Source organism: Anabrus simplex, chromosome 1 (genome assembly GCF_040414725.1).
Source record: "Anabrus simplex isolate iqAnaSimp1 chromosome 1, ASM4041472v1, whole genome shotgun sequence".
Lineage (NCBI taxonomy): Eukaryota > Metazoa > Arthropoda > Insecta > Orthoptera > Tettigoniidae > Anabrus > Anabrus simplex.
In genome coordinates, this window is record NC_090265.1 from 740,095,417 (window position 1) to 740,120,947 (window position 25,531).

At 38.9% G+C, this 25,531-nt stretch overlaps 1 protein-coding gene across 3 annotated transcripts in view; it reads left to right on the plus strand.

The window, feature by feature from the left end:
* The window catches only part of RalGPS (Ral GEF with PH domain and SH3 binding motif), a 605,207-nt gene that overhangs the window by 560,981 nt on the left and 18,695 nt on the right, over positions 1 to 25,531 (plus strand). For all 3 annotated transcript variants that reach the window (XM_067146666.2, XM_068227553.1, XM_067146665.2), the window contains one exon: positions 17,750 to 17,935. In XM_067146666.2, coding sequence (XP_067002767.1) covers positions 17,750 to 17,935 — 186 coding nt within the window. The remainder of the gene's footprint in view (positions 1 to 17,749; positions 17,936 to 25,531) is intronic.

The following is a 25,531-nucleotide window of genomic DNA, read 5'->3' on the forward strand; positions in this document are numbered from 1 at the left end:
GGTTGAAAATTTCCATTCCTCCCATTTGAGATGTTCGATAAATTTCCAAATTCTTTAACATCATTTAAGGAAGGACTAGGTAGACAATTGATAAAGAATCTCGCACCTGGGCGACAGCGCTAAATTCAGTTTAGTGTTGATTGATTGATTGATTGATTGATTGATTGATTGATTGATTGATTTCATTCATTCATTCAATTATTTGCTGCCAGTTATTTACAATTCCCCCCCCCCCCTTCCACTTTATTTGTTAAAAGTTACCTCTTAAAAAAAAAATCACCACCACAACCACTGCCCTTCCACAATTTTTCACAAACCTCATCAAACTGTACCTTTTCTACCATTCTGTTGACATCGTTCTGCTCCTTTTATAGCAGAATACATTGGCAAACATGGTTCATACTCCTTTTCAGTGAGTTCCTTACTAGTATTTGAGAGGATAATTTCGGTGACTTCCTACACTGGTGGAGCTTGTGGCTGATTGCTTGCTGCACGTTTTAACGTTAACAGATTCCTTTCATGAATCGTGGTTGTATTGAATGGTCTGTTTGATTCTGAGAGGTTCCCCTCTAATAGCAAAGCATTGCAACCGAACTTTAACATGTCCTTCTGGTTGCTGTGTTTCTGTTGTTCAGAAATGCTGAGCGAGACTGTTGCCTTCCTCCTTTTCATGGAAGAACACACAACCCATCTAAGGGTAGCCTCTAACTTCCTTGCTCTTGCTGTTACTTTCAACAGACACATGTCACTCATGACCACACAACCAGATTGTCTCTTTTCAGTCACACATTTGTGTATCTTGTTTTCGATTACTAGAAACTTTGTTTTATGTCCACGATATGCTTCTGGTTCGGTTCAAGATGACCTTTATTTTTCCTCCTATTGTGTACCGCAACTCTTTTCCACCTCGGCCTCTTGAATAATTTGGAGCTTTTTTTAGCCATCCTAAACTTGAGCTACTAGCTAAAGCGACACCATGCAAATGATGCAGGTATATGTGACACGCTTCTTGCTTGTCGAAGGAACAGAATTTCCAACTGAGTGGGTGGAGAAATACCACCTTCGCCACCATATTTTGAAAAAACATTGAGATTATTCACATAAATATGGTAGTAGCCAATGTTGCAGGAGGCCAAATACATTGGGAGTCGACCATATGGTCGGTAGGATACATTACGTGTCCTGAAATCGAGTTGTATTCTTTATTGCTTCTCCTTTTGTCCTAACTTACGGCTTTGCTCTGAGGGAAGTTTGTGCAGGATTTCCAAAGCAATTTGTTCAATGAAATAAGGTCATGTTGGATAATGCTCTCACACCTCGTTAAGAATTAGAGTGACTGGTTTATTTGAGATGAGACCTGCAGTTGTTGCTGGAAATCAGTGTTTTATTTGAGTTGAGCCTTGTGAAGAATTTTGAGCATGCTGTATTCATTTGTTTCAGTGTGTTTGGTTTTGACTTTGCTTTGCATTTTCCTGTTGGTTTATTAACTTGCTAACTGCTTTACTTTGTTTCCAGATACACAGTTATCATATGTGAATATTTTTTACTTCCGGGTCTTTGTTGAGTTGACGAGATATTAATTGTGTCTTGAAAGGAGGTTAATTACTGTTTGTTGTGTAGCTCTACCACATTCGTACACTGTTGAGTCACAATTTTAGAACCACTGGCATATGGTGGTCCATTTTCTTACTATAGGTGATTCCATGTTAAGAAAACAATATTGCTCTTGTGGTGGGTAGGTTGTTAATAATAATAATAATAATAATAATAATAATAATAATAATAATAATAATAATAATAATAATGATTTTTATGAAAGATAAAATGGGAGCATGGAAGCGATGTATTAAAGTGTTGGGCAACGAGAGGTAAACTGTGCATGGTACAAAGGGTGAAGATTTAAATAGCAATGTACAAGCAGTCAGCAAAATACAAGGGCACTAGGAGATGAACAAGAATTGCCAAGTTCAGGTGAACAAAAATCAATGTATTGCAATACAAGACACAACAAGTTAAGAAAAGTATGACGCAAGTGTAATAGACTGATATTACTTGAAAACAATATCCTTTAACCCACAAGTAAATAATGCAAGTATCGAGCTCGAATTATTATTATTATTATTATTATTATTATTATTATTATTATTATTATTATTATTATTATTATTATTATTATTTATTTCATATGTACAGATGACACGATCGTATTATTTGTGAGGTTATGTCATGAAACATGTGCTGTATATATATTTATGAACCTGTAATTAACTGTATATCATTTATTTTTACCTGTATATATGGTGTGTAATCCAGTACAGAATATCACTGCGTAAGACAAGAACTATGTAGAATATTATTTACATTATCTCTAGGCTTTAGCCACTCTAGAAATTACTAGAAGGTATGTTATGGCATATCCTTCTAGAAGCCTGGCCAGGCAACCTATATAAAGAGACTGTCTCGATGGTGAAAAAGAGTTATTGTTTAACAGGAGTTGTGTTGTGTTTAAGGCCGAGATGCTAATGTAAGCAGTCAGCAGTCAACTGTTTCAAGATTGCAGTCTCCATGTGCTTAGCGATAGGCAGTTAAAAATGGTGGTTTGTTGATGTTTTCGGAGTGAAGTGTTTTGTTGTGATGGCAGTGATTAAGATTATGTGTGTTTAATTTATAAATAATTGTAAATAAATCTGTGTCTGCAAGTTGACAGCATTTTGTGTGTGTCTTTGTGAATTCAACAAGTTCAGCACCAGAATATCAAAATATTAGAACACTTTTCACAACAAACCGCAAAGAAAATATTGCAAAGCGACAATTTGGATTTCATCCGAATAACCTTTACAATTATATTCTTTAAACAGAAGAGTTGTTTCCCAACCAACTGTACAAGGACAAATAAGAGAGCTTAGGGAAGATAAGCAAAGCAGTAGAATAGGAAAATGAATTAAAGATCAGCATTTTTACATTACAATGTCTGGGCATACTACAAGAATTGAGCTGATTAGAAAATAGGGTGCTATTTCAATATCAAGTTTCAGGAAACAGTGGATGTAACAAAGATACATCTAGACAACAGGATAAACGTAAACAAGTTCAAGGTACGACTATTCGTCGTCGGCTGCAACTCGATCCGAGTATGTATAACTTCTTCCTGCATACATTGACCAGTTCGACTCAGTTTATGGATGTGTTTACGATGACTAAACAGACCAATCCTCGCATAAAACATACATCCACACAGATCACACTGAATGTATGGAGGAGGGCGGGCTTGTAATTGATGGAGTTTTCTTGCCTGTCGCTTGGCCTCTTGATGTCTGCGGCGTTCTCTTTCAAACAAGTTGACAGTGGTCGATGTAGTGTTCCACCACAGTGAGTAGTCCACAGCACATTCTTCCCATGTCTGTATATCTATACCTATTGTCTTCATGATGTGTTTCAGCTGGTCCTTAAAACGCTTAAGAGGGGTTCCATGAGGTCTACTACCGGAGAAAAGTTCACCATAAATAATTTGGCGGGGAAGCCTGGTATTACCGATGCGGTGAACATGGCCTAACCATCTCAATTGATGAGCGATGATTGTTGCCTCAATGCTATTTAGCTGCGCTTTGTCAAGAACTGCCATGTTGGTCACATAGTCCTCCCACTTAATATTCATCATCATCATCATCTTCCTTCCAAGTATTGGACCATGTGACCCGTTACGGTCTTGCATTTTACTTTTTGCAAGGCTTGAAAGCAATCAAATGTCCTTCCGACGGGTTGCTAGCCTGAAGGAAGTAAGACCATTGGTAGGGCTGCCACCTCTCAGCTAATGGACTAGCTGAAATCACAGCATTTCCTCCATAATGGATGTAACGGTTATACCGCCGTGACTCTGTCAACAGGGCTGGGAACAGGTTTTTTCATCTCGGGAAGGTGAGGTTGGCCTTTGAGCAGAAGAGGTTATGTCATAATCATCATCATCATCCTTCCAAGTACTGGGCCATGTGGCCTGTTACGGTCTTGCATTTTCTTTCCATCGCTTCATTGGACGTCCTATAGATCTCTGTCCTCTTGGTTGATAGCGTAGGATCTCCTTTGGTAGTCTTCCAGATTCCATCCTTTGAACATGACGTTTCCAGTTTTCTTGGTAATCATAGATGTAATTGATTACTGATTTCACATTCAATCCCTTAAGCACATCTTCATTTCTTATACAAAACCATTTCGTATAGCCTGCTGTTCTGCGCATGAATGTCATTTCACGTGCTGTAATTCTGGAAATGTCTTGAGTTCTTATTGTCCATGCCTCACTGCCGTAGTAAAGCGTTGGTCTGGCTAAAGTGTTATAAAGACGTAAGCGAGTGTGTTTTTGGACAAGAGATGGCTTCATGATATGATTTATGATTCCTGTTGTTCTGGTAAATTTGGTTATTTTTGCAGAGATATCAATTTCCCCTTGGTAAGATAAATTGTATCCCAGGTAATTGAATTCGTTGACTCTTTCCAAAATTTTATTATCTAAACAGATTTTACTTGGGATAGGGTCCTTCCCCTTAAAGGCCATTATTTTGCTCTTTTGTGGTGAAATGATCATGTCGAATTTTGAAGAGACTTTCTGGAGATTAAATACTGACCACTGAAGATCATCTTCTGATGATGCTACCAATGCAACATCATCAGCAAAGAGTATGGCATCTAGATGTGTGAGATATCTGCTGACTGGGATTGATCCATGCCTTTCATGCCTCCATTCCTCTGCTGATCGGTTTCCATTCAGTCTGATGATTACCTAACTTTATTGCAATAAGGTTGTCACTGTACATGTTGTATATGTTATCTATTAACTGTTGTGGGACATTATCTTCTGCTAAGATATTAAGAAGTCTGTTCCTATTAACTAGGTCAAAGGCTTTCTTAAAATCAACAAATGCTATGTGAGTTTCCAAGTTAAATTCCCTGCGTTTTTCGACTAAGATTTTCAAGGTAAAGTAAGCATCAGCACATGAGCGTCCCTTTCGAAATCCATGTTGTTCATTTCCAATCACATTTTCATAATACCTGAATAATTTTTCTCTGACAATATTTGAGTAAATTTTGTAACCTGAGTTGAGTATACTTATCCCTCTGTAATTTCCACAATCTTTCACACTGCCCTTCTTATGAAGAGGAATAACTATAGCTTTTTGCCAATTCTCTGGTGGTCTGTTGCCATTCCAAATTAAATTGATGAATTTGAGAAATCTTTGCTTGAAGATGTCACTGGAATACTTGAATAATTCTGCATTTATTGAATCTTCTCCAGATGCTTTTCCATTTCTAAGTTTTCTGAGTATTAGCTCCAGTTCTTCGAGTGTAATGGTTTCCGAAGACTTGTTAAGAGATGTTGGCAGAAGAAATGGCTCAATATTTGAACCTCTCCAAAGGTTCCAAAAATAAATGAGCCACTCCGTTAGAGGTATTGCATTAATGCATATGTCTTCTTTTACATCATTATTTAGTTTCTTGAGTATTTTATAGGTCTGTGGTTGTGGTCTTGTTATATCAGTCTCCAGTTGTGAAACAAAGTTTTCCCAACTCTTTCTGTGCTTTTTCCGCACTTCCCTTTTTGCTATTGCTCTCTTGTGGTGATACTCTATTTTATCTTCTAATTTGCCAGTTGACAAAAATGTTTTATAAGCATTTCTTTTGTCTGAAATAACCTTTTCAATCTCTTCATCCCAGATTCTTAAACCCTTTTTCCTCTGCCATTTTTTCTTAACTCCCAAACTCTCAAAAGCAGACTGCTTTAAAATTGAACACAAATTAGACCACTCCATTTCCACATTGTCACTAACTGGTGTCATCTGTGTAAGTTCGTTAAGTCTGTTCTGGTACAGCCATTTTATACTGGGGTCTCTTAATAGGTTAACCTTATAAGAAGTTTTAATTTCTTGTGTTGTTTGTGTGTTTCTTTTATACCATCTAGGCCTCAGACGAATAGGTGCTACTAATAGATAGTGATCAGTTTCCAATTCAGGGCCTCGATAGACTCTTGTATCCAAGACTAAATCTGCCAATTTACTATTACAAATTATATGATCTATAATCGATTTCTGATTTCGTGCAGACCACGTATACTTGTGGGTGTCCTTGCGTGGGAACATTGTGTTCATAATCTTTAACTGATTGAAGACAGTGAAATCTATTAATTTCGTTCCATTGTTATTTCGGGTTGTTTCTCCGTGGATTCCGATGTGATTCTGAATTTTCTCATTACCAACTCTGGCATTGAAGTCTCCCAGTAATAGTAGCATATCTTGTTTGTTAATTTTATTGACTATCTTTTGCAGATCATTATAGAACCCATCACTTTCGTTTGAATTGCCCTCCACTGGAGCGTATACCCCTATAACTGTAAGATAACCCCTGAATGGTTGTAGTCTTAATTGGATAATCCTTTCATTCCAAAAAATGTAGTTATCAATTGTTGATCTTAATCTTTTGTGTACCATGAGCAGTACACCCGCCTGTGCTCTAGTATCTCTGTCAACCCCACTGTAAAACTGTAAATAATTTACTGTCTCTTTTGATCCCTGAAGCTTTCTTTTTGTTTCTGAAATTGCCGCAGTTAAAATGTCTTTTTCTGCGAGAATGTCGTCCAGCTGGTCATCTTTGTGTGAGATACCTTGTACATTCCAGGTAGCACATCTAAAAGTATTTTTCTTCTTCCAATCTTTGTCCATTTCACTGTCCTTTTCAATGCCAGGAGAGGTTATGTATTCCACATAAAGTTAATTTTAGATAATATACAGAACAATAACAAATAGGTAATATGCCAAGTTCTTCATGATATAGATAAAATACATATAAAGTGTATAAAATATCATAATTTTAAAATATTCACCGTATAAGGAAACTTCAATCTTCAAAGAATATAAAAGACTTGTTTATAATAACCATAGCAACTGTCACTAATCCTTCACAGCACCATAATTTTCATATTTTCAAAAAAAAAAAAACTACTATAAAATTCAGGACACCAGTAAGTGTATATTACAAAGATGACTTTTAAGTTTCATAACAACAGCATCAAATCTATATCAATTCAGAAAAAACAGAATTATAATGTAATTTTCTGTTGGGGGAAGTGCTCGAGTTTTTTGATATCACAGCGATAGTGTGTCCAAGTTTCACAGCCATACAGCAGCATGGAAATGACAACAGCTTTGTACACCATGAGTTTGGTATGTAGTTTTAGGTTGTTATTCATGAAGACTCTGTGAATTAACCATCCGAATGCTGCATGAGCAGCCCCAATTCTTTTATCAATGTCTTGTTCACAGGTACACTGTTTAGACAAGATGCTTCCAAGATATGAAAAGTGATCAACCTGTTCCAGTGTTGTGCTTAAGATGGAAATACTAAACTCAGGAAGCGTTAATCCTGGGGTAGGTTGTGCAGGTACCTTTTTTTTGCATTAATGGCAAGACCAAAGCGATCACATGCAGTTTTAAAGCAGTTGACTGACTGTTGTAGCTCTGCAGGTGTTAGTGTAGGAGATGCGGTGTCATTGGCATACTGCAGTTCTGTCACCCGGGTAACCAGAATACGTCTTTGTGAGCGAGGTCTTGCCAGATTGAAAAGGCCTCCATCAGAATGAAATTTAATCTCCACGCCTAAGTTGTTTGCCGATGATTCATGCAGCATGGCAGCCATATACAGTGCAAAGAGTGTAGGAGCCAGCACACAGCCTTGTTTCAACCCATCAGTGATTGGGAACGAATCTGATACTGAGTTACCATGAAGAACCTGTCCAGACATGCCATCATGAAGAGCTTGAACCAATTCCACATAACGTTCAGGACATCCAAAATGTCTGAATACTTTCCACATAGCAGATCTTGGTACTGAATCAAAGGCTTTTGCAAAGATCATAGAAAACTAAATACAGAGGCTGCTGTTGTTCTCTGCATTTTTCCTGGAGTTGTCTAGCACAGAAGATCATATCTGTTGTGCCTCTGGAGGTTTGGAAACCACACTGGGACTCAGGCAAAATCCTCTCTGAGATAACTTGGAGCCAGTTTAATAGAATTCTTGCGAGAATTTTACCTGCAGTCGACATGAGTGATATACCAGGGTAGTTCCCAGATACACTACGATTGCCTTTCTTGAAGATAGTAATGCTGGTAGCATTCTTCAAGTCGTCAGGTACTTCTCGAGTTTCCAAAATCAGAGGATGAGTGTGAAAAGTCTAGTCTTCAAGGGTATACCTACATTTTGTATTAGTTCCAGGGGGATGTTATCAGCACCAGGAGCCTTTCTTGGTTTTAGTGATGGAGTGCTTTGGTGAAGTCTCTGTACGTAGGTGTACTGCCATCCATGCTTGCTGGGGCTGCCGAGGGACATTACGAAGAAAGTCCTCAGCAACTCTAAAATTTCTCCATTATCAGTTAAAATGATGAAGTTGTCAGCAGTCTTCAATGACCCCGATGAAGATCGATTTGGACCATATATCTCCTTTTATGCCAGCATAGAAGAATTGCAGGTCACGGGCATCAGATAGTCTTCTTGTTGCCACCAGTTATTCTTGGTTTCCCTAATTTGTGCCTGACATTTTCCTTTAAGTTCCAAGAAATGTGATTTCTTCTCATTGGAAGACGGATCTTGAAGATTGGATAGGTGGGCTTCCCGTTTGGCATTGATCAGACATTTAATTTCATTATTTTCATCAAACCAGTCCTGTCTTTTTTTCCTCACAAAACCAATTATTTCCTCAGCTGACTCATTGATGACTTTCTGAAGCATGGCCCATTCCTGATTTGTACTATCACTGCTGACTGGATGACTAGCCAGTTTGTTTGAGATTGCATTTCTGTAATCTGTAGCAATGGATTCAGTTTGAAGTTTAGAAGTATCAAATTTCTTTCTGGGCAGGTTGTGGATGGATCTTTTCGGTTTGCGACAGATTGAGATTCTCAACCGGCAAAAAAGAAGCTTATGATCTGTCCAGCTGTCATCTACGTTTCTTGCGGTCCTTGTAACAAGGACATCTTTTATCACATTGCCTGGTGATGATATAATCAAGGATGTGCCAGTGCTTTGAGCGAGGATGCATCCAAGTGGTCTTGTAACGATTAGGCAGGCAGAATTGAGTATTAGTAATGAAGAGTTCATGTTCAGCACATAAACCAAGGAGCAGTAGACCATTGGCATTACAGTTGCCAAGTCCATGTTTTCCCATCACATTGCCCCATAATTGGTGATCTTTACCAACTCTGGCGTTGAAATCGCCAAGTAGTAAGAGTTTGTCTCTTGGTGGTACTTTGGTGATCGTAGTACTCAGCAGGTTGTAGAATTGATCTTTAGCTTCTACATCAGCATCCAAGTTGGGAGCATATGCAGAGATGAGTGTCATAGATTTGGCACCAGAAAGTGGGATTCGGAGAGTCATAATTCTTTCACTGACTGTGGTTGGAGTTAGCTGATAATCATTCAGCAATGTGGTTCTTCACAGCAAATCCCACACCACGAATGCGGTGTTCTCCCTCATCTTTTCCCTTCCAGAAGATTGTGTAGCCTGAGCTGAACTCTGTAAGTTTACCTATGCTGGACAGTCTGGTTTCACTCAAGGCAGCAATAACAATGTTCATTCGTCCAAGCTCATCGGTGACAAGCGCTTTTCTTCTCTCAGGTCTGTTATTGTCTTTCAAATCAAGTAGGGTTCGAACATTCCAGGTTCCTATAATCAAAGTTTTGGTAGTCTTCGTTTTTTGACCGCATAAGGGGTGACCTGCTGAGTGTGGTCTCCCAGGCGGCTGAGAGTGTGACTACCGATGTTTAGCCCACGTTTTCTAGGGCCGTTCCCATTCAGGGTGGGCAGTGGTGATTCTAAATAGGTCTACCCAAACACAGATGCAGGATCGAATTCCTGAGTAGTCACGGGGTTTCAGAAAGACAACCATCACACATCTGCTGCCAGTGTGCAGGTCCAGACTAGAGGCTTCCAGTTTCACCCGAAAACCTGCCTCCACCATCCTTATCCCATCGCCGTTGGACTTGAGATAAAGGGAGAGACAGCATGAAAAAGTGCCACAAGCGGGATTTTGTTTAAGGTGGATCTCAGCTTGCAAGGAAGTGACCCACATACTATGATCTCGGAACTATACCCTGCGGCACAAATGAAATGCAACATGCAGGTTCTAGTACCACGACTGCAACAGACTGCTGCAGACTCGAAATACCATTGAGTTGCGCCTTCACAGCCAGTCCGTCTGGCATGGCCTCATCCACCTCCACGACCGGTGAGAACCACAAAAAGGAGGTTCCTCCATCCGTTTTGCTGTTGGGCCAAAGACACAGATGATGGATTCCAGTGTCATATCCTACACTGAGGGGACCATCACCCCACCCAAAGGGGCTCGTCCGCCCAAAGCCGTTGGCCCCTATGGGAGGGGGTCAAGTTATTTACCGCCGCTCGACACTCTGCGTTAGCTGTTTTTACAGCTGGTTGCCAAGCTAGCTAACACTCCTCCTTTCCCATTCCGGACTTGGGACCGGACAATGGAGGAGTTGTACGACTATTACGCAGTAGAAAAATGTAAACCAATTTGAAGTACCAGAATTTTTTGAGAGTATTGACACACAGAAAGTTTGTCACATAACTTGAAACAGCATTCAAACAAAGGAATTAGACAACCTGCTGCTCCCTTATGGATACATAATCGAGTACAACCACTCGAGAACATAATCATGCGAAGTTTACAATACCTCATGGTGGAAGAATAAGTCCCATACAGGTGTGAAAATTTACATCGGCGTAACACCAAGATGTTGCCCTCTCTCCAACAGCCAAAGAATGTGTCGAAGTAGTAGGAAAAGAGAGCTGCTTATATAGGCCAGTTGGAGAGGGGAGGTACAGGGGAAATCATGACGCACTGCACTAGAAACGCTGAGAAAGTCCATGAAGAGTGTAGAGTCGATGACTTCATCCACGTTTGACACAGGTAATTGGCTGACAGTTTTCCCGTAGCTGTGTCAGTGTGCGGATGTCAAACATCGGGAAGAAAGCAGCGGAAAATGACGAATGTGGCGGAAGTGAGTTGACAATGTTACACTCTTATAACAACATGTTTGCCATATCAAACAGTTCTGCTCAACAGCATCACAGGAAAACGGTGGCACGTAAATTTGTCAAGATCAGTATTTAAGTTCAAGATGAAAGGGGGGACAAAGATACAGTAAGTTCCAAGTTAAGCGCAGTTTACTTTTGTTTCTTCCTCAGCCTTATCCATAAAGTAAATAAATCACTGTATTAAAGTTACCTGGAATGTTCGAAAAGAATCCCACATAAGTCACTAAACAGAAGAAAATTACGCACTGATATAAAGACTGAAAGACATGCGCATAACATAAATAGAAGACTTCTCTACAAGAGTAACAAGCTGCCAGGATTCAGAGACACAGAAGGAATAATGAAGGAAAAGCTTCAGTAGTTATTTTAATAATGCAGGCAAAAATACTTCACCCCTTTTTTTTTTCTTTCATAAATCAATATAAAGTACATTATAATATTCCTTAATTGCGAGGAGTTATACTTGTCTAAGACGGGGTGTGTTCACTCGTTGTATTCCATAAGAGCAGTACTGTTTTCTTGACGTGGAATGGTCTATAGTTGAAGATAGAGATAGATAAGAACAACAAGGGGCACTAGCGAACTATGTCACATACATAGTTGGTCGCAGGCTAAAAGGGGTGCTAAAGTGTGCACATTTTCAGTTGTCGCACCCATTTTTAATGTCGCTGCAGAGAGTGAACTTACAAACATCACCCTCGGCTTACACGCTGGAAATGTGCCTATCTACGACCAATCAGGTATCGCTGTCTGCTTATTAAACTGCGGGACACAGGCCATCTATTTACATATCACTTGTTGCTGTCACGGATAAGAGGGGAATGAAGCTCCGTCAGTGGTTCATTGGTAGAGATCCCAAATCTCTCACAATGTGACACGCTTGGTGTTCGACAAAACTAATTAAAACTTGGCCTAGATTGCTCAGTGCTGTGTGTTATTTTTTGCAGCGATGACCAGGCTCTTCAAGAGGGATGAGCTTTGAACAGTTTTTGTCAAGTTTACAATTAAATTAAAAAATGATATTTTCATCAATTTCTGATCTGTGGTTATTTAATATTTGGTCTCTTCTCTTTGTGACACCCGGTAACAGGAAGCTATGAAAGTGCAGTCAATGACAGGTTAATGTGAGCAAGGCCATCTTCATCAATCCTTGTTGTTCCCTAACAGGTTCCTCCCTACTGCAGCCGTCTAGACTTGTTGAGGCGACCATTCAGTAATAATTGTATGGCCTCAGCTACCGTGTGTCATTTAGGCTCCCTGCATTCTGTTTTACTCCACCAGATATTTGTTGGGCGAGTTTTAATTAATTTTGTCAGGTAGACACCAAATGAAACGCCACCCTTAAAAAATCCATCTACTGCTGCCGTGTTTGATGCCTACATGCTACCACTGATATGCAGGGGGATCTTTTCTTAAGATATGAGAAGTGAAGAACGAGGAGACCACCAGCCTTTGTATGTGGGGTTTTCCTGTTCCCGTGGTTTGGAGCTCACGTAAAGCTATTATCACATAAAACTACAAGCTTTCCTGTTAGGAAAAGGAGAAAGAAGGATAATGCTTTGTTGTTCCCTCTATCCACATTGTGGGAGTCCTGTCCTGTCCTGTCCTGTCCTTGGTATTTGTTCATGTTTTCTGAAAGTGGTCACTTGTTTAACCTTTTCACTGCAGAATTCTCAGATGTGGCCCTGCGCCCCGTGTGTGGGACTTCATGACTTGATCTTGACTGTGTATTTAAAAAATCTGATAATTTAATCTGCAATATTCTTTAAAATTTTCTCGTTCATAAAAAAATCTGGAGTGAAATTAGTACATGTAATTAATCTCATAATAGAACCATATTGAGGATAATATATTAAAATTATAAAATTCTTTTATTAACAACCACCTACTCAATACAATACAATATACTCATTGAATTATAAAATAATCATGAGGTGTCTTAAATAATGGAACATGTTTCGTTCAGCATAGCGAACATCATCAGCCGTTAATGTACAAAGACTAGGTCAGGGCCCTGAGCTTAAGTGATCAAAATTGTTAAAAGAATAACGATGTTGTAATAAAAAGTAATATGATAACATTAGACTTAATTTGTAACAGTATGTACAGATCAACAGCGAGAATTTGTGGTGAAATACATTGAACGATGCCAGTCTGTGAAGTTAAAAACAATCATGGGGTTGTTAAAGTAAAAAAAAAAAAAAAGATATTGTAGAAATTTAAAATATACGTCAATGCGTGAAGCGTGGATTAATTATTGATGATGGAGTTCTTTCAATTATGCAAAAACAAAAGTTGAAATAGAGTTAATCGAATAGTACGAGTCAAATTGAACCAGTCAAAAGCCGCATGACGACGTAACTAAGGTTGATATGACATGATCTCCGGTAGTTGCGAATTCTGTAGGAGAGACAATCACAATGCCAGAAGGAAATACAAGTTGAACTAGTCCACATTCACGCGCTAGCAATAAAATTAAAATCGTATACAACGTAGAACATCAATGATGAACTCATTAAAGAATAACTGCGATCTTGAATATAGGGAGAGTTCTGGCAATCCGTAGATGAATGAAGCAGAATATGGCACAATTGGAGTTTGAAATCTGGAATGAAAGAAAAGGGAGGAAAATGAAGTTATGTTATAACAGAAAATGAAGAAGGAGAAAAGAAAAAATTTGAAAGAGGAGGCTTACCCTTGGGACTAGTGTGAGGTGTCCGCTAGCGTTGGCTGCGTGAAGCAAACTGGTGAGTAGCTTTATTGCTGCTTCTAGTGTTGTATGTATGTATACGTAGAGGCGGGGAGTGAGTCATGTGCGGTGGAGGGGCAACCGATTCCTTGGGCGGGTCGGATGTTCGTGGAGGGGGTGTCGCATGAAAGGGCTGTAGAGCAGTAGCTGTTGTTACAGTGGAAATATTATTAGCGGTTGTGTAATTAAAAATTCTCATAAAGTTATTATTATTTATATTGAAAAGAGAGAGCAGTTCTGGAATTTTTTCAATTATTGGACTTTTAATTTCTGAAGTATCATTTAAATTTTGATTTCCGTTAAAATACTGGTCTAAGAATATATAAATGTTCTCAAACTCTGTCATAAGTTTACTTTTATTGACGTATTTCAAGATTTGAAGGTCTTTTTCAATAGTCGTAAAACTGTGACCAGTTTTTTCCATATGAAAAAAAAAAAAAAGAACTAAACTATATCAATGATTTGACCAGAATTAATGGCTATAATCCCTTGATGATTAATAAAATCATCAACAAGATAAAATTAAAAACTACAACGAAACTGATTCCGGACAAGCCTAAAAAAACAAAATAGGCTCCCTTTACCTACACGAACCCAGGCCTATTTCAAGTTACTAACCCTCTAAAGAAATACAATATTAATATCGCTTATAGAACCCGATATATGAACCGTAATATATTCTTCAATTCAAATCTAGTTAACATTAATCACAATAAATTCTCTAACTCTGGTATCTATAGGCTTAAATGCACCCATTGTGGATTTTCTTATATCGGACAGACTGGACGTAGCTTTTTGACCAGATACCTTGAACACTACAAAGCTTCGAAACATAAAAAGTATTCCGCTATGAGCACCCATATGGAAGAAACTGGTCACAGTTTTACGACAATTGAAAAAGACCTTCAAATCTTGAAATACGTCAATAAAAGTAAACTTATGACAGAGTTTGAGAACATTTATGTATTCTTAGACCAGTATTTTAACGGAAATCAAAATTTAAATGATACTTCAGAAATTAAAAGTCCAATAATTGAAAAAATTCCAGAACTACTCTCTCTTTTCAATATAAATAATAATAACTTTATGAGAATTTTTAATTACACAACCGCTAATAATATTTCCTCTGTAACAACAGCTACTGCTCTACCGCCCTTTCATGCAACACCCCCTCCACGGACATCCGACCCGCCCAAGGAATCAGTCGCCCCTCCACCTCACATGACTCACTCCCTGCCTCTACGTATACATACATACAACACTAGAAGCAGCAATAAAGCTACTCGCCAGTTTGCTTCACGCAGCCAACGCTAGCGGACACCTCACACTAGTCCCAAGGGTAAGCCTCCTCTTTCAAATTTTTTCTTTTCTCCTTCTTCATTTTCTGTTATAACATAACTTCATTTTCCTCCCTTTTCTTTCATTCCAGATTTCAAACTCCAATTGTGCCATATTCTGCTTCATTCATCTACGGATTGCCAGAACTCTCCCTATATTCAAGATCGCAGTTATTCTTTGAGTTCATCATTGATGTTCTACGTTGTATACGATTTTAATTTTATTGCTAGCGCGTGAATGTGGACTAGTTCAACTTGTATTTCCTTCTGGCATTGTGATTGTCTCTCCTACAGAATTCGCAACTACCGGAGATCATGTCATATCAACCTTAGTTACGTCGTCATGCGGCTTTTGACTGGTTCAATTTGACTCGTACTATTCGATTAACTCTATTTCAACTTTTGTTTTTGCATAATTGAAAGAACTCCATCATCAATAATTAATCCACGCTTCACGCATTGACGTATATTTTAAATTTCTACAATATCTTTTTTTTTTTTTACTTTAACAACCCCATGATTGTTTTTAACTTCACAGACTGCCATCGTTCAATGTATTTCACCACAAATTCTCGCTGTTGATCTGTACATACTGTTACAAATTAAGTCTAATGTTATCATATTACTTTTTATTACGACATCGTTATTCTTTTAACAATTTTGATCACTTAAGCTCAGGGCCCTGACCTAGTCTTTGTACATTAACGGCTGATGATGTTCGCTATGCCGAATGAAACATGTTCCATTATTTAAGCAATTATTTAAGACACCTCATGATTATTTTATAATTCAATGAGTGTATTGTATTGTATTGAGTAGGTGGTTGTTAATAAGTGAAATTAGTATTCGACATACATGAGTTTTACTGCAGGCACAAACTCCCTATCAGTCTTCGCAACCACTTCTCTCCCTACCCCATGAGATTTTGTCACGGCTTTCAAAATTCACATCCGAATTAATCTCTTCCAAAAATAATAATTTCCTCGGAACACAAACTACAGTCACTCAGAGAACGCATGATTCACAGCAGATATTTACATCCGGATGAGTATTCATTCCACCACTGACAACATAAAGAAACTTAAGTGGACGAAACCATTGCTTGCACTATACAAGCATGTTTCAGTTAAATGGAGTTTAACAGCCACACCGAGAACAAAACGCTGAAATTAAGTTAACTTATTTGCAGCACTGGCAATCGGGATCAGGCAGCACAGAACAATTTTTGAAGTGCTTACCGGTAAATCTTGAGAAGAACAGAAATTAATAAGCTAGCTAGGAAGCACATTGTTTTACTGGATTGTAGATCATAAGTCACAAAGCTTATTGCTTTATGTGGAATCCAGATTATGGGGACAAGATTTGACGTTCCCTTTACTGAAATAATCGTCCCCTCTTGGATTGTAAAATATGTGAAGGACTGGTTCAATAGAGAGGCATTAAGATCATCAGTTTCAGGGTGAATCCATAATGTTCTAACAATTAGGATACTGGGTGAAGAAAGGGTTATGCCTAGTTAACCGTACACCAGTGAGTCTGAGAAAAAGAGTTGATCAAGAAACTGGTAACTGTGGTTCACCTCCAGGATACAACAGTATGTGAATATTATGTGTAGCATTCAATATTTTAACCAGTGGTTTTGTTTTTACTATGGACAGTGGGAAAACTGGATAATTCGTGGTTTTTTTTATATTTCATGAATGTTCATGCATTAATTACCAAAAACTGCTGGGAGTGCATTGTAGATTGAAGATGTTAGTGCTTAAAAGACACACCACAGATAATGAAGGGGTGAGGCAGTGCTTCTATTTGCACATCTCAGTACACAGGGAATCCTGTGTGTTATGGAGTCAATATAGGCCTGGATCATGTCTTGCGGAATTTCAAGTCATGCTTGTTGCGCTGCAAGGATCAGTTCGTCCACAGTTCAGGGTGGCTGAGGGGAGTTGTGCATGTCCCACACATGGAGATGCCTGCAGTGTGAGGGCTGACAACAGTCGCCATCAGAGGAACGACCACTTGATTGACATATCCTCATCCTTCACAGTATCTATGGTCTATCATTCCATATATGTGTTCCTTTCAGTTACCTTTTATGACTCTTATCTTGTTCCTTGTCTTCTCTGCTTATGTTTGTCTTTATCTTGTTGTCTCTTCCCTTGTCCTGTCTTGGTTTCTTCTTCCCCAAACTTCCAATTAGTTTACACATAAAATGTATTTTTACAGATTATTATGCTATAATACTGAGCAGAAACTTGAAGAAGGTTCTAGTACTGACAGTTTTGGAACTAAACCCTGAATAAATAATACACGTGAACATCATAAAGATGACACCTGCTATCGTAATGTACAGCACATTCCTGTCTCTATCTTGTTGCTTCTTGTTGCTACTGTTGGTTGTCATAGTGTAGTGTAACATCTGTCTTCTCTACTGTCTCTCAGGTCTGCTTGTCTTTTCTTAGATGTCTGCAGTTCACTTGTAGTGCAGTTTCGTTTCATTGGCTTTTCATGCATGACGTTCTGAGCAGAGTATTTTGCTAGGAAGTAATGCAAATTATTTACTGTTTGCAGTATTTTCAACAAATCCCCTCAGGTTCTCCCCCTGCCTGAGGAGACCAAGTCACGCCACTTACTGGACGACTCTGTCCTGGAGGAACAAAACCAAGAGCACACCCACATTGAGCCGACGTCTCCAGGACACAAACGGCTAGAAGCTCCAGAGGACGAAGAGGGACGCACATTGCTCACCAGGCATGGGTCAGTATTAATAGTAGAAAATCGACAAAAATCTTAATGTATCTTATAAGTAAAACTTACTCAGGGTTGACAGACATAATTACTACAGTAGATAATGTTACAAAATGACAGTGCCACCTCGCTGAATGAGAGGCATTTTATTGAGAAGTTCCATCTCGTCTTAATCATATCTCTATTGTGCAATACCTACAACAAAGCATCCTCGATCAAAATTTGGTAGATGGCATGTGCCCGCCACCCCGAATTAGAGTTCTGGATGAAGGTAATGTCACTGCATATGCCAGAATGATGATGATTCAATCCACTTCACTGATAGAAGTATCTTTCACTAAACATTCAAATATATGGTCCTCGTACCACTGTGGAAGGCAACAAAACGCAAAACTCATGTCGATAGAAATTGAGCTGTCTCATCAGCATGGTGAACATGATACAATCACTTCATCAAAAGAAACATGTTTTTGTTTAAAAGTACAAAAATCGTGTTTTTGGGAGTTTCATTGTATTTTTAGTGTAAAAGGGATCTCTGGAGCTGTTGAAACATTCTGATTTTCTCAATCACTGTGGGAGGGATTTTACATATACTATATATGGTGACCTCCAGGAAATCATACCTTAAGTTCTGCAGTAAGATTAAACTTGGTGTGGGTGAAAAATACAGATTTTTTTCTATTTGAGCACCATGTAGTTGCCTAATGAACAGCCCTAGCAGTCACTAGAAAGTCTCTGAAAAGTTCCTTGATAAAGTTTATGCACTGTAACAAAATAACCCCTTGTGGGTGGGGAATGCAGATGAAGAATACACCCATGATATCCCCTGCCCGTCGTAAGAGGTGACTAAAATGGGCGACAAAGGGATGATGACATTAGAACCATGAGATTACCTGTCATTAGTACCATTACATGCGGAACACCATAGTTCGACTTTACTTGCGACTAGTACCACCTTGTGAGGAAAACCATGGGTGTACGTTATATTGGAGCCATACCATTATGTGAGGAACACTGTGGGTCTCAGTGTTGCTTGTGATGGAGGTCATCGTGTGTGTTCCACTGGTCAGTTCGACTGTGTTTAGAATGGGTCTGTGTTACCTGGGCGTAGTACCGCTTTATAAGGAACAGCATGGGTCTGCGTTGCCTGTGGTTGGCACCACTGTGTGAGAAAAACCACGGGTTTGACTGGCGCCTGTGATAAGTACCACTGTGATGAAAACCAAGGGTCTGCGTTGCCTGAGAGTAATACCATAATGTGTGATACTCCGTGGGTCTACATTGCCTATGATTAGTAGCACGATGCAAGCAACACCATGAGTATACATGGCCTGTGATTAGTTCCACTAAGTGAGGAACTCCATGGGAATACCGGTGCCCATGATTAGTCTCACTATCTGAGAAATACCATGGTTCTGCATTGCTTATGTGCGGAACACCATAGGTTTGTGTTACCTGTGAGTGGTGCCATTGTGTGTAAAATACCATGGATCTACATTGCCTGTGATTAGTACCACTATAGGAGGAACACCATGGTTCTGCTTTACCAGTGATTATTACCATTATGAGGGGCCGATGACCTGGATTTTGGACCCCTTTAGATAAGTATCATCCCAGTAGTCCGGCCCCGCGGTGTAGGGGGCAACGCGTCCGCCTGTCACCCGGCGGCCCCGGGTTCGATTCCTGGCTGGGTCAGGTTTTTTTATTGTAAATGATTAATATCCCTGGCCTGGGGACTGGGTGTTTGTGTCATCCTTAACGTTCCTTTCCTCACATTTAGCACTCTACACTTCCTCCATTCCAATTACGTGCAGGTTCATATCACACAAAAGATATATTTCAACGCCCCAAACAAATAGCTTTTTTTTTTTTTAAATCCCAGTACGTAAGACATTGTGAATAGGATCCAGTGATTGTTTTTGTTTCACGGTCATTTTTTCGTCGTCATTCGTTTTAGACTCTAGTGAGTGGATACATTTTGAAGTTTTAATTTTAATTTTGCCTTTGGGTGTGGTGAGCCCATTGTAACAATAGCCTATATGTATAAAGCAGATTTGGTGGCTCAGAAAAGGTTAGGGTGTCCCTGCTAAATGCGATGCGCAGCTCTTTGGGTGCTGGGGGAACTATGAGAAGTGGGCAAACAGTACCATACTACATCAGGATTGCAACTGTAAATGTCGTGACACTGACAGGAAAGACAGAAGAACTGGTTGACTTCATGAAAGAAAAAGAGATAGCCATACTTGGACTGTGTGAGACCAGGAAGAGGGGTACGAGAGAGATTCCTCTGAAAGAAGGATACAAACTGTATTACAGCAGAAGACCTGAAGCAAAAAATGGAGTGGCCATCATACCTAGAAAAGAAATCCAAGAATATGTGGAATCTAGAAAAATGCATCAGCGATAGGATGATGGTGATGAGACTCCAGTTTGAAAATGGCATGGAAGATCTATTTCAGTTGTATGCCCCACAAACGGGTTGCATAGATGAACATCTAGAGGACTTGGAGAGACAAATAGACAAATAGAAGATAAGGAAGTGGAGATCTAAATGCGTAAGTTGGAATGGAAAGACAAGGAAAGGAAGATGTTGTAGGGCCCTTTGGATATGGAAATGTAAATCCAGAAGGCAAGTTGTTGGTGGATTTTTGCATGAGGAACCAAGTGATTGTTGGAAACACCTGGTTTAGGAAGAAGAACAGTCAGAAGATTACAGGGTATGGTTGGGGAGACAGATGAGCAAAGACCAGAATTGATTATATAATCATCGAGAAGGAACACTGGAAGAACCTTGTAGATGTTACAGCCATGTCTGAAGAAGCCTTTAGTGGAGATCATAGAGTGGTGATAGGAAAACTGAAAATGAGAAACATTGAAAAATTCCCATTAAGAAGAGAGAAAAGAATTAAAGTATGGAAGTTGATGGAGAAAAGTATACAAGAAAAATTTCAAAGATAAATAATACCCTTGGTACCCAAGACGGAGATGGGGAATGTTGGAGATGAATGGAAAAGAAATAAGGAAGCACTGGTTGGATGTGCAGAAAAGGTTTGTGGTAGAACATCAGGAAATGTAAAAGACAAAGAGAAACATTAGTGGAATGATAGGGTAAAGATCAAAGTGAAGGAAAAGAAAATGGCATGGGAAGCATGGAAAACATCTAAGACTGAAGAAAGTAGAAGAAAATATGTGGAGACAAAGAATTTGGTCAAGAAAGTAGTGGAGGAAGAAAAGAGGAAAAGCTGGGCCTTATTCACACAGAAATTAAGAGATGATATGCAGGGCAGCAAGAAATTAGTGTATGGTATCTTAAGAAACAAAAAGAGAGATCAAGTAAACACCAGATTTGTGATGGATGAAGGCAGCATAATATCAACAAAGCCAGAAGAAATAAGAAATAGATGGAGAGAGTATTTTCAGAAGTTGCTGAACATGAGACCTAATGAGTCAATCAATGGACCACCAGGAAAGGCAATTAGTTGAAGAAATTGATAAAGAAATTATGATGAATAAAATTGAAATGACAGTAAGAAAGATGAAGAATGGAAAAACTGGTGGAGCTGTAGGCCTGCAATTGACACACCAAGTTCTCAGGAGTGTCTGGGAGAATAAGGAGGTCCCTGAGGATTGGGAAAAAGGAATAATCATCCCAATTTTCTAGAAAGGCGATAAGAAACTATTGAAGAACTATAGGGGAATTACGCTGATATCCCATGTTGCTAAGATAATGGAGAGGATACTGGAAAGTAGGATAAGGTTGAGGGTTGAAAATCAGATACAGGAAAATCAGTTTGGTTTCAGAAGTGAAAGGTCAACAATAGAGCCCATTTTCATTATGAGACAACTAATAGAAAAGCAATGGGAGTATGGGAATGATAATGGTGATGACATTCATTGATTGAAAAGGCATATGGCAGTGTCCCCAGGACTAAAGTTTGGGACAGTCTGGTGCAAAAAGGAATTGGACAGGGATTAATAAAAATGATCGTGGCAATGTATAAGGAATGTTGTAGTTGCGTGCAAACTCAAGTTGTCAGGACAAGTTGGTTCAAAATCACTAGTGGATTGAGACAGGGAAGTGTTCTATCGCCAATCCTCTTTACAGTAGTAATGGATGACATCATGAGAACAGCAAAAGCAGCATATGGAAGAAGTGAAATGAACATGTTGTTATTTGCAAATGGTATTGTGATTTGGGGAGAGGAGGACATGATGTTGAAGAACAGTTGGATGTGGTAAATGGGATGATTGAGGAATGTGGATTGAAAATAAGTGTAGAAAAGAGTAAAACTCTTGTCAGATTAGACTTGCAGACAAGGCCCTGGAAGTAGTGGAGACGTTTAAATACCTTGTTAGTGATCTAATGGAGAATGCTCAACTGGATGCTGAAATTAGTAAGAGGATTCAAGCTGGAAGCTGTTTCTATCATAGTGTAAGAAACATGTTATGGGACAAAGATGTGCCAAGGAAAGGAAAGGAAACTATGTACAGGATGTATTAAGTACCCATAACAACTTACGGAGCAGAAACTTCGACCATGACAAAGAAGGATGAGAGTCGAATACAGGCATAAATCATTCTCTTAGTTGCACTCCACCGGTAAGGTTGTTCACATTGCACGCAAGGTTCTATTGGTTCCAACTTGGATTGGGAATATTACCCACAGTACAGCAAGAATTCATTGTATTAGATATATTGGACCTCAAAGCAAGACAGACACCCTCTGCGCCAATGTTCAACTTTTAATTCTCCACCTGAAGACACATTCGGAATTCTAGAACTCACTAGAAGCATTGGACTTTGCATTCAACCGGCACATTACGTTTTTAAAGTGCAATTTTAGATTATTCACCAACAAGGGCATATTTTAGTAATTATTGTAATAATTATATGATAACTGTTCTTACAGTCTAATTGTATTTGACGTAAATCCTAAAATAAATTTTGTCACTGATAAGCACAACATTATTTCATCTATAACAGTTCACCAATCCACCATTTTATATGTACATCATCGCATCACATACATAGTTCATTCTTTTAAATCTCATTTCCACAACGTAATTCTGTCTTAGGACTTCGGCATATCCATAAGTATCTTAGTTAGGCTGATGATGACCCATATAGGGTCGAAACTAGTACCTTGTTAATATATTGTAATGTATTTATAACCATTGCAATTACAGTATAGTATTGATTAGGTGGAATAAACTTTGTATTTTATTTTATATAAATATAATTAGTTATAAAATATTTTATTCCACCTATTCAATGCTATACATTATTTGCAATACCTATGCTTATATCATAATGCATTGCTAGGTACTAGTTTCAACCTCAATTTAAGTCATCATCAGCCTAAAATAATTACACTTTTCTATCGGATGTCCTGGAACATTACCCTCTTATGAAGTAATAAAAACTAATAGAGTAAACTATATGTACATTGTGATAACATTCATTATAAAATGTGGTCGGATACTGAATGAGATTAAAATAAATTGTGATGCCGATGATTAGATAAAAACAGTCAATGAAAATGTCTAAGTTTAAAGTACAAAATATTGTCTATGAATCTGTAAATTCGAATGTACATTACGTCAATTTTATGATGATATTAGGATATTACATAAACATTAAGTATTGCGCAAAGATAAAACCATAGAAATTTCATGGCATTCTAATTGCGATATCCAGGTTGTTCTGGTGAGTTCTATGGCTATTACACTTTCTTAAAAATTGTGGATCAGTTGTACATTACATCAATTTTATGATGATGTTAGGATATTATGTAGACAGTGAGTATTGTGCAAATATAAAAGCATAAGAAATTTTCATAGCATTCTGATTACAATGTCCAGACTGTTTGTAGTGAGTTCTATGACTTAATTGCACATTCCTACCCATGATTGAAAGTTTTAATTTTGTACATCACTGGCGCAGAGGGTATGTGTAACCTGCTTAGAATCCACTATTACTCAGTTTAAGAGTTCAGATAAAATATACAGTATGTAGACCGTAAATAAACTATTTCTTGAATAATAATAGGTGGAATTCCCAGTCCAAGATGGAATCGAATGGAACCTGATGATGAAAGGAGAACTATGTTAACGCAAAGTTCTCAAAAGAAAAAGAAAATAGAGTGAGAATAATAGTGAAGTAGAGCACTCAATTTGCACGGCGATGTGATGGACTTGGCCAGTAATGTGCAACTAGTGTGAGTTGGAAATGACAAGGAAGGAAGCAGGGGAAGTGGAGGGGGTGTGATGAGAGGAGCTGCCTGGTGAAGTGGGCCTTGTGGGATGAAGGAGAGAGGAGAGGAAGGGAAGGAATGGTGACTAACTTAAGGCGGGGCTGAAGGATGTGGGCGTGGTAGTAATTGTTTCGGCGCGATACCCTTAATTAAATTTAAGAACCGATTTTGGTCAGCTAAATTATCATTTCTGAGAAAAGAAATGAATAGATCAAATAAAATGTTGGATTTCTCCGTGGTTTCATTAAGGATGTAATTGGCATTAAAATACTGAATAGTTGTATGTAGTAATTTTCTATTATATTGAGTAAAGGACCCTTGTTTACTATTGCAAGAATGTCCATGTCCTGTTCAATGTTCGTGAAATTATGGTTATAATCAACCATATGCTGGCCGATAGCTGAAAATTTGTTGTATCTTGTTGCATTGATATGCTCTTGATATCTTATATTAAAATATCTCCCGGTCTGCCCTACATAAGAAATATTCTTACAGGTGTTACATTTGAGGCTGTAAACACCCAATTTTGAAAAACTACTGACTTTGTTGATATGTGACGTATTATACGAAGATTGGGGAAAAAGTCATGGCAACTATTTTTTTCTTGTAGATGTGTGAACGGATCACAAACATATATGTGTCGTGTGGAAGTTCTGCAGGCATAGTGTGTATGCAGAACAACAGGTGGCTCTGTTATAGCTGATAGTAGCGCAGCGAGGGCTGTGAAATCAGTCAGTTGGTGAGTGTCGTGCGAGATGGAAATAACCCGTGTTGAGCAGCGCGCTTACATCAAAATAGCCATTCTCCAAGGGTGAAATGCGATGGAATGTCACAGTGAATTAGTGGAAGCCCTTGGGAATAATGCCCTACCATACTGTACAGTAGCACGGTGGGTAGGAGAGTTTCATCAAGGACGTGTGTCAACCAGTGATGAGCAATGTTCGAGACGACCTGTCAGTGTGCGGTCCGACGTGGCACGTGCCGTCATCAAGCAGCTCCTGGATGAAGACAGACGATGGACGCTACTTGGAGTTAGAGGGGGCAAGTGGCATTGAGAAACGCACTGTCCACAGGATATTGCATAATGAGCTGCAACTGCACAAAATCTCATCGCGGTGGGTTCCGCATGCACTGGCGGAAGTTCAAAGGTGGGTGCGCTATGCAATATGCTCAGACCACCTTGCACGCTGGCAACAGGACAGCGATCAATTCTTGTCACGAATAATCATTATCGATGAATTTTGGGCCAGGGCATACAAACCAGAACTGAAACGTCAGTCCGCGGAGTAGCAACATGCTGGATCACCAAGGAGGCAGAAGGTCTGTCAGAATCCTTCCCCAGTCAAATTCAT